Source organism: Strongylocentrotus purpuratus, unplaced genomic scaffold (assembly GCF_000002235.5).
Source record: "Strongylocentrotus purpuratus isolate Spur 01 unplaced genomic scaffold, Spur_5.0 spur5_scaffold_16, whole genome shotgun sequence".
Lineage (NCBI taxonomy): Eukaryota > Metazoa > Echinodermata > Echinoidea > Camarodonta > Strongylocentrotidae > Strongylocentrotus > Strongylocentrotus purpuratus.
The window spans coordinates 3,880,610-3,891,593 of record NW_022145601.1 but is presented as its reverse complement, the minus strand read 5'-3'; the positions used below and the strand labels follow the sequence as shown (position 1 = coordinate 3,891,593).

Sequence of the window (10,984 nt, the reverse complement as noted above, 5' to 3'; positions counted from 1 at the left end):
ATGGCCAACCCTGCATTCTGTGCAGAAGAAAAGCGAGTTCAGTGTAACAGGAAGTACATGTGTGTATTTGTGTTTATGCTGTTATTCTCGTTTGTGGAACCGGAAGAAGAGCAGTGTCCAACATCATGTAAATGTGCATCTGCCTATGTCTACTGTCGCAATCAACTACTTACCGAGGTTCCGACTGCCAACATATCTCTTGGAACTAGGGGAATTGATCTATCTAAAAATAACATTCGTATGATCGAGACGGAATCCTTTCCAAACCTGACCAGCCTACAAAGATTGATTCTAAACCGCAACGCCATATCTATTATTGAACCACGTGCATTTCAGCACATGTCGGCTCTCACCATTCTATACCTGTCTAACAATCTCATGACTGACGTGAGTTTCATGAGCCTCCTCCCGAAGATCTTCTTGATCGCGATTTCAAATTTAATCCAGTCATTGGCTATCAAGGATTCTCCCTTTGTGGTTTTCGATTCCCTTGACATATCCTTTAATTTCATTAGATCTTTTGCAGACAGTTGTGTTGTCATCACTGATCTATCTGCCGATTCATGCGGGATCAGGGTTTTTGACATACCAGAATCCCAGACAGCGTATGCTGTGCGTACGATCACCATGAGAAACAACTTCATCAGGTCTCTTCCAGATCTAAGTGGTCTCCCCCGCCTTCAGCTTCTAGATCTGCAAAACAACCTCATCCAAAGAGCTGCCCATGTTATACCACACAAGCTCAAATCTCTGTCACTTGACAACAACTCACCCAGCTCTCTTCCGAAGATCAGGCTTGGTCAAAGCCTCACAGTGCTCAAGATAGGTAGAAATCGCATCGAGTCACTTGTTGGGTTTGGTGACACTAACGCATTAGAGATCCTTGACTTGAGTAACAATTCTTTACAAGATGTATCCCACATACCTATAATGGACGGACTTAAATATGTAACGCTTTCCCATTGTAATCTTCATGGTACGTTGGAAGTAAACAAGACAATATTCCCAAGCCTCGTATATCTTAACGTTGCATACAATGATATTACAAATATTTCCGTACTAGAAACAAAGCGTCCAGATGGGATAAGTCAAAACTATGCTGTCATCAATTCAGTCTTCACTTTAAAACTGAGTGGGAATAGACTCAGTGATCTTAATTTTCTCAAATCTTTTCCAAATGTAAGAACCCTTGAAGTGGATGACAACGATATTTTGGCATTCAACCGACACAATCCCACATCCTTTCAACAACTGCATGTGCTATATCTTCAACATAATAAGATATCTGAGGTGGAACAATTCCAGAATCTGACTGACTTGCATATTGTTTCATTTCTCGATAACTATATTACTTACGTTAGTCCAACGGCTTTCCTGGGGTGTAATAATCTAGGAATACTTGTGTTGAATGATAACAGACTAGTTAAATTGCCAGCATTGACACAAATATTTTCAAACTTTGTTAGTCTCCACGTGAGAAATAATGAAATAAAAGAAGTTTTTCTTAATAATCTAGAGTTCAAATTCTTAACTTCAATTGATCTTTCTAGTAATGGGTTGACTAACATTACGTTAAACGGCGGTCTGGCTCTTACCGAGGTCCTGCTGCAAAACAACAATTTGTCAACATTTGACATGTTGGATCACTTACCAAGATTATCTATTGTGAATATGAGTTACAACCAGATATCCAACGTGAATACTTGCGAGTTTAATTCGAACACAGCAATTACATGTGTATTTGATGGAAATTTGTTGCCAGTTTTAGTTTTACCATATACATCCACCGTTCGATTTCTTTATGCCCGAAAAAATAGAATCGAAAACTTAACGAGAATTGTCCCTTTTGCGCAACATTCCGTGGCAAACGCTACTACTGACCACTTGGCGTGTAGGATAAAGAACTTATATCTCGATTCGAATTTGATTTCATACCTACCCTCGTTCATATTCGAAGGTTGTGATCAGCTCATGACCCTCTCCTTGTCTGATAATCCTATCAGTGTAGTTGAGATGAGCGTATTCCTGAATCTCCCTCAACTTGTATCACTGGCAATATCGCACACACTAATTCCTTACATGCCCTTTGAACAATTGCTCTCCCGGCAAGGTAAGAGCATGTTTCATTCGCTGTACATGGATAATGTGACCCTCTTCCATCGACGTGATGCCAGCAACGAACCACTTAATCTCACGTTGGCACTTGACAGGGAACTATTCCTACGATACAACTCCTTTATCACCATTCCATCAATTAAAGCGATGCATGTTGCGGAACTAGATCTGTCATTTAATAACATCAACCTTCTGGAGCGAGATTCTTTCAAGTTGACACCAAGAATCTCGTATTTGAATCTCAAGGGTAATGCCATCACAAGCATACAAATGCATGCACTGAGATTCAACATGCACCTTGTCTTGGTAAACCTCGAGGACAATCACCTTCAGGTCATCGGCCATGAAGCACTTGTGAAGATGGGCCACTTTGATCTCCTGCTCGGTAACAATGACCTTGTCAATATCTCACCCCTGACCCTGCCAGAAGTCTCTCGTTCCATTTCTTTCGATCCCAATCCTTGGCGCTGTGACTGTTCCCTGCATCCATTGTACAGATGGTACATGCGTTCCAACGAAAACACGTTGACCTGTTGGACACCAATACATCTTCGAGGAAGGACCCTTGCCACACTGACGGATGAGGAGCTATGTCCGCTGATCAGGAACGTCAGCAACGAAAATGATATTTCTGGTGAAGAAGCGCCAGATATTCTAAGCAATGGGGTAAAGAAACTAGAGTTAAAGAAAAGTATTCAAATCCTTGCAGGGGTGCTGTTTATTTCGAGATTCCCTGGGCCGCGATTCGTGCAAGGTTGATCCTTCTAAAACCTACCAGTGATACAAATATGACGGTTAATGAAATTCAAGAAACAAGCCTTATTGAAAGTCTTCTTGTACCTCGGTATCGTGTGCTTTCTTTAACCTTCAAGATAGAGTATGTCGTAGGGAAAGGGTGCATGTGAAAATAATTTTCAAGATACAAATACAAAAACTCAGTTCTTGATCTAGCTGCTGCAGCCTCTCGTGAAAAAAATGGTTTACTAACATATTCAAACTTGATGCATACTTTTTAACAAATGTTGTTCTTGACAATGAATTTTTCAGTAGAAAATCTGTAATTTACCTGTAGTGGAGGGGAAAATGGAAATAATAGTTGAAATAATAATAGGCATTTCTAAAGCGCCGTCTATCTAGAAATTCTTTTTCGAGGCGCATTTATTATTACCCCGGCTTTAGCCTAGCTGCCGTATACAGCGCTCCAGCATTTCAAGGAATTAATTCCTGCCAGGTACCCATTTACATCACCTGGGTTGTATGTGGCAAATGTAGATCAATGTAAATAATAACATGTACATTGATCTAGCCTTTTAGCTTTTTGTTTAATGTCGTTAATGTTTATAAATGTTATTGAGTACTCTTCATCTAAATTAATTGTGAAAGAAACTTGTGGCACTTATTGGGAAAGATTGATTAAGTAGTACAGTAAGAATTCATGTTTGTAAGCTGTTCTAGGTATTAGAATAGTCAAAATTGAAAGAAATTGAAGTCACATGTACTGCACACTGAAATGAATATAAAGACTTACATACATGTCTCAAGAAACTTTGCTCACAATTTTTATCCTATTTCTCATCATAATTATTTGAGATATGAGGGGATTTTATGAGTAATCCTTTTCATGGGATGTTTCTTCTAGTGTATGCCTTTCCAACATGAGAAGAAAGAGAAAGTTCACAACTTATTTTATTATTTGCCCAAACCATGGACCTACTACGTTTTCTGTAAATAATTTCAGGTAATAAAATGGTCTCCTCCTGAACTATACTAGGCTGATTATTTATCTCTTTTTTCTTAAATCCGAACCGAACAGCAGTTGAATTGTTGTTGACTCGCACCAAGGTTATTGATACCGTTGTAATCCATATAGATGTTGCGTCTTCGCTATTTTTTTTTTTTATTCATCAAGCATCGTTCATTTATCCATGCACGGCAATTTGAAATAATTTTAAATACAAAAAAAAAACAATACAAAGAAAAAAATGTTATTGGATTTTAAATGCATATATTATGTGGGTTAGGTGTAGGGAATTGGAGACCACTAAGCTTGAACCCATCACTGTCTGTCTGTGTTGGCTCCAATATTGCTATTCTGCCATATGTGGCATTTAACAATTATACTACTGCATATATCCAATTCATTTCGAAGACTACAATGCGTTCTCTCTCCGAGAAAATTGGCAAAATTGACCAAGATAAGCAATGTTGATCTTATATAAAAACATAATTTTTCCCTAAATGTTGTGGTGTATGCAGAAATTCAGGGGTGGCTCTTAAAAAGTAGTTTTAAAAGGAAGTTTATGAAGTGTGCCAACCAGCACACAAAACTTATGGCCATTGTGTGTTGTGATTGGGTGTTGCAATGCACATTATGAATGGTGTCTGATCAGAAACGTGTGTAGGCAATTGGGGACACCAGGTTCAAGATGGGGGCCTACTTTCCTTCAGTTGTTTATTTCATGTTGAAAGACTACCATAAAACATATTTAGTGGTTTGTGTCACCATTCTAATTTGAATGCATTTAAAAAGTTTTTAAGAAGTTGTTTCTATGCTGTAAGTTTGTTCAATGTAAAATTCACATTGCCAGAACATTATTCTGAAAGTATTTAAACATAATTTAAAGCACCTTTATTACTGTAAATAAAAAGCTACGGAAATATTTTTGGCCACATTGTTTTAAAATTGTCTTAAAAATTACAGTAAGTTTATTTGCTGCATGTATCTCTTTCAAAAAGTGTTTGAACTAATTATAACAATTCCATTTTCATTCAAAATATATTTAAAATGCCTTGATTTGTAACTATCCCTTATTACCTACACATGTAGGTAATGAGAGACTTTTGGTGATGGCGTCATTAATCATTGATATCTTATTAATCAGTTACATCATGACCACAATTTTGTTACCAAATAAAGAGAAGAAGTAACTGAAGAGAAAACAAAACTTTCTGTATGTGTAAAATTTTCCATGTTTATGTAAATTATGCAAATGTGCTTAAGGGTCTCTGATTTCCAACACCTACCCTATATCATGATGCTTTGCTCAAGGCAAATTCCATGATATAATTGGAGCTGATTGATATTTAATGTTGTTTCATTTGATATAGGCCTAATTAATTTATTTCATAGCTTCATTACTTCAAATATTTTGTGTGCTTTATCATATATAATATGTCTTGTAATAAAGGTGATATAAGTTTTGAAAATATAACATGTTCATTTGAAGAAAATGTTACATAGCGGTTGTAGTTTTGTTTTTATATATACTTATGCTAGTGTCAACAATCATATCTGATTGATACACGTCTGTAAAAACCCAATATACACACAAACACACACACACACACACACACACCCACACACACAAATTTAATGTGCCTTTCAAATCGCACCTATATTCAACTGTTATACATATTTGCCCCGTAAATCATGGGTACCTTAAAGGTACAATGTCCCTTTTGCAGTCTACATCAAATTATGTAAAACTTAGAACCATGACATGAAATTGTTCAATTTGTTTTTACTGTTAGAAGTAGCAGTAGTAGTAGTAGAAGTAGTAGTATTAGTAGTAGTAGCAGTAGTAGTAGTAGCAGCAGCAGCAGCAGCAGCAGTAGTAGTAGTAGTAGTATAGTAATAGAAGTAGTAGTAGTAGTAGTAGTAGAAGTAGTAGTAGTAGTAGTAGTAGTAGTGGTAGAAGTAGTAGTTATAGTAATAATAGCAGTAGTAGTAGTAGTAGTAGTAGTAATAGTAGTAGTAGTAGTAGTAGTAGTAGTAGCAACAGCAGCAGCAGCAGCAGCAGTAGTAGTAGTAGTAGTAGTAGTAGTAGTAGTAGTGGTAGAAGTAGTAGTTGTAGTAGTAGTAGTAGTAGTAGTAGTAGTAGTAGTGGTGGTGGTGGTAGTAGTAGTAGTAGTAGTAGTAGTAGTAGTAGCAGGCGCGTACGCAGGATTTTTTCAAGGGGGGGGTTTTAACATTTATAAATCGGTCCGAAAATTTCGCAACGACTCAGCCAGCCGCTGAATAAGTGGGGGGGGGGGGGGGGGGGGGGGGGGGGGGGGGGGGGGGGGGGGGGACACATTTTTTTTTTTTTGGTCCCAAAAAAATCGCAACGACTCAGCCGACCGCTGAATAAGCGGGGGGGGGGGGGGGGGGAGGAGGAGGGGGGGGGGGGGGGGGGGGGGGGGGGGGGGGGGGGGGGGGGGGGGGGGGGGTAAGAGGACACTTTTTTTTTTTTTTTTGGTCTCGAAATTGGAAATTTGACATTTTGCTCCGTTGGGGGGGGGGTAAGGTCACCTTTTTTAGGTCGGCCATGGGAATAATTTTTTTTTTTTTTTTTCTTTTTTAATAATTAAAAAAAAAAAAAAAAAAAAAAAAAAAAATCCAAAAGGGGGGGGGGGGGGGGGGGTTTAGGTTTTTTTTAGGGGGGTTTACACACACAAAATTTCCAAAGGGGGGGGGTTTAACCCCAAAACCCCCCCCCCCCCCCTGCGTACGCGCCTGAGTAGTAGTAGTGGTAATATTTGGCAAAGACAACATCAAACAAACGGTGAATATAATACGATAAAGTGTGAAGTGAGTCGCATTGATGCCGGGAAAAGAAAACGAACATATTGACAAAATAACTTTTCACCGAAGGTCTGCTATTTACATCCGATTTTCTTTACATGAAAAGCACAAAAGCACGATGCACAAACTTATAAATTGTAAGTATAATATAAATAGATATAGCCGCTCTGTGTAGACGTAGTTAGGCACCAGACGAACGAAATATATTGTACACATGAACCGAAGATTGTATGTACGCAGGAACCTGAAGAGGGCGCTGTGCAACTAGCGTAAACAATGGCTACAACTAAAACGAATCCTCAATGTTTCAGATTGTAATGAACTGCAGAAATGTTCAAAAGTGTTTGAAAATGCATACCATGCAACAGAGATACTAATTTGTCCTCCCTACGAGCGGTTTAAATACTACTACATAAAACCTACAATAAAAAAAAAGTCATGTAATTTCATGTAATTTGACACTATTTAAAAGATACGAATAAGGAATAAAATAACATACCCTATCATGATTAAAAAATATAATATTGGTATGTTGACAAATTGCAGAAATGGAAAACCAAAGATTGATAAACAAATTAAAACCAAATGTGTTGATTTTGGCAGCTGTTCCAATAATATCGATTGGTAAATGGGTGTAATAATCGGGAGCGCCAGGAGGGACAAATCTGAATGACATGAGCGCTATACAAGAACCCATTATTATTATTATTATTATTTCTGTTTTTATAATAAAACCTTTCTATAAAGGTCTTACAAAGGAAACAGACAGTTTGCCTCTGTAGGCGTTTATAGATAGGTTCTACACTTGACAAAACCTGAGTGGAGATGGATGTGTTCTTAATGTCAATGACTTCGGGAGGTTCAATACCCTCTTCCGATCTTATTATGAGCAACTTAAATCTGCATTTACCAATATGTCCGCCAAAGACTTTAAAGACACTTTTTGGTTTTGGTTTTGTTGATTCTGTTTTCTCTCTTTTTTTCGTAATACCTGCCTTAATGAAAACATCCCTCCCAATGTATCGGTGTCATTCAACTAATAAAAGGCTAGTACACTTTTAAACGATAATGAAAATTGATTTATGCCTTTATAAAGTCCATTAAAAATTGGCAAATATATCTATCTTCATCTTTCAAAAATCCGCAGGCAAAGAAGTAATAACTATAAAACTCTTTAAAGTCAGTTATTGGTGTCACTGACACAATGCAAGCTGTTAAACAAATTGTTTTAAATGTTTATCATTTGTCTAGAAAGAAAAGAAAACGAAATTCCGTGGGTATTTCGCGAGGAAGGCATAAAAGATAAGGGACAAATCTGGAAGTTCTAGATAAAACTGTCTTCAGAGTACTACATTTATCATTTCCCCCGTTTGTTTCTGCAGTCGCCATTCTTGGTCAAGTATTTCAGACACGAAACCTTCATATTTTAAAATGGCCAACCCTGCATTCTGTGCTGAAGTAAAGCGAGTTCAGTGTAACACTAGCAATTACATGTGTGTATTTGTGTTTATGCTGTTATTCTCGTTTGTGGAACCGGAAGGAGAGCAGTGTCCAACATCATGTAAATGTTCATCTGCCTATGTCAACTGTCGCAATCAACTACGTACCGAGGTTCCGACTGCCAACATATCTCTTGAAATTAGGGGAATCGATCTATCTAGAAATAACATTCGTATGATCCAGACGGAATCCTTTCCAAACCTGACCAGCCTACAAAGATTGAACCTAAACCGCAACGCCATATCTATTATTGAACCACATGCATTTCAGCACATGTCGGCTCTTACCATGTTGTACCTGTCTAACAACCTCCTGACTGACCTGAGTTTTATGAGCCTTCTCCCGAAGATCTCCTTGATCGCGATTTCAAATTTAATCCAGTCATTGGCTATCAAGGATTCTCCCTTTGTGGTTTTCGATTCCCTTGACATATCCTTTAATTTCATTAGATCTTTTGCAGACAGTCGTGTTGTCATCACTGATCTATCTGCCGATTCATGCGGGATCAGGGTTTTTGACATACCAGAATCCCAGACAGCGTATGCTGTGCGTACGATCACCATGAGAAACAACTTCATCAGGTCTCTTCCAGATCTAAGTGGTCTCCCCGCCTTCAGCTTCTAGATCTGCAAAACAACCTCATCCAAAGAGCTGCCCATGTTATACCACACAAGCTCAAATCTCTGTCACTTGACAACAACTCACCCAGCTCTCTTCCGAAGATCAGGCTTGGTCAAAGCCTCACAGTGCTCAAGATAGGTAGAAATCGCATCGAGTCACTTGTTGGGTTTGGTGACACTGACGCATTAGAGATCCTTGACTTGAGTAACAATTCTTTACAAGATGTATCCCACATACCTATAATGGACAGACTTAAATATGTAACGCTTTCCCATTGTAATCTTCATGGTACACTAGAAGTTAACAAGACAATATTCCCAAGCCTCGTATATCTTAACGTTGCATACAATGATATTACAAATATTTCCGTACTAGAAACAAAGCGTCCAGATGGGATAAGTCAAAACTATGCTGTCATCAATTCAGTCTTCACTTTAAAACTGAGTGGGAATAGACTCAGTGATCTTAATTTTCTCAAATCTTTTCCAAATGTAAGAACCCTTGAAGTGGATGACAACGATATTTTGGCATTCAACCGACACAATCCCACATCCTTTCAACAACTGCATGTGCTATATCTTCAACATAATAAGATATCTGAGGTGGAACAATTCCAGAATCTGACTGACTTGCATATTGTTTCATTTCTCGATAACTATATTACTTACGTTAGTCCAACGGCTTTCCTGGGGTGTAATAATCTAGGAATACTTGTGTTTAATGATAACAGACTAGTTAAATTGCCAGCATTGACACAAATATTTTCAAACTTTTTTAGTCTCCACGTGAGAAATAATGAAATAAAGAAGTTTTTCTTAATAATCTAGAGTTCAAATTCTTAACTTCAATTGATCTTTCTAGTAATGGGTTGACTAACATTACGTTAAACGGCGGTCTGGCTCTTACCGAGGTCCTGCTGCAAAACAACAATTTGTCAACATTTGACATGTTGGATCACTTACCAAGATTATCTATTGTGAATATGAGTTACAACCAGATATCCAACGTGAATACTTGCGAGTTTAATTCGAACACAGCAATTACATGTGTATTTGATGGAAATTTGTTGCCAGTTTTAGTTTTACCATATACATCCACCGTTCGATTTCTTTATGCCCGAAAAAATAGAATCGAAAACTTAACGAGAATTGTCCCTTTTGCGCAACATTCCGTGGCAAACGCTACTACTGACCACTTGGCGTGTAGGATAAAGGACTTATATCTCGATTCGAATTTGATTTCATACCTACCCTCGTTCATATTCGAAGGTTGTGATCAGCTCACGACCCTCTCCCTGTCTGATAATCCTATAAGTGTAGTTGAAATGAGCGTATTCCTGAATCTCCCTAAACTTGTATCACTGGCAATATCGCACACACTGATTCCTTACATGCCCTTTGAACAATTGCTCTCCAAACAAGGTAGGAACATGTTTCATTCGCTGTACATGGATAATGTGACCCTCTTCCATCGACGTGATGCCAGCAACGAACCACTTAATCTCACGTTGGCAATTGACAGGAACTATTCCTACGATACAACTCCTTTATTCCCATTCCATCAATTAAAGCGATGCATGTTGCGGAACTAGATCTGTCATTTAATAACATCAACCTTCTGGAGCGAGATTCTTTCAAGTTGACACCAAGAATCTCGTATTTGAATCTCAAGGGTAATGCCATCACAAGCATACAAATGCATGCACTGAGATTCAACGTGCACCTTGTCTTGGTAAACCTCGAGGACAATCACCTTCAGGTCATCGGCCATGAAGCACTTGTGAAGATGGGCCACTTTGATCTCCTGCTCGGTAACAATGACCTTGTCAATATCTCACCCCTGACCCTGCCAGAAGTCTCTCGTTCCATCTCTTTCGATCCCAATCCTTGGCGCTGTGACTGTTCCCTGCGTCCATTGTACAGATGGTACATGCGTTCCAACGAAAACACGTTGACCTGTTGGACACCAATACATCTTCGAGGAAGGACCCTTGCCACACTGACGGATGAGGAGCTATGTCCGCTGATCAGGAACGTCAGCAACGAAAATGATATTTCTGGTGAAGAAGCGCCAGATATTCTAAGCAATGGGGCAAAGAAACTAGAGTTAAAGAAAGGTATTCAAATCCTTGCAGGGGTGCTGTTCATTTCGAGATTCCCTAGGCCGCGATTCGTGCAAGGTTGA

At 38.6% G+C, this 10,984-nt stretch overlaps 1 protein-coding gene across 1 annotated transcript; it reads left to right on the top strand.

Moving 5' to 3' along the window:
* LOC115924811 (slit homolog 3 protein-like) lies at positions 1–10,984 on the top strand. The gene is made up of 4 exons (XM_030987662.1): positions 1–976; positions 2,111–2,749; positions 8,714–9,024; positions 10,322–10,984. The coding sequence occupies exons 1-4, from the start codon at positions 1–3 to the stop codon at positions 10,982–10,984; spliced, it is 2,589 nt and encodes an 862-aa protein (XP_030843522.1).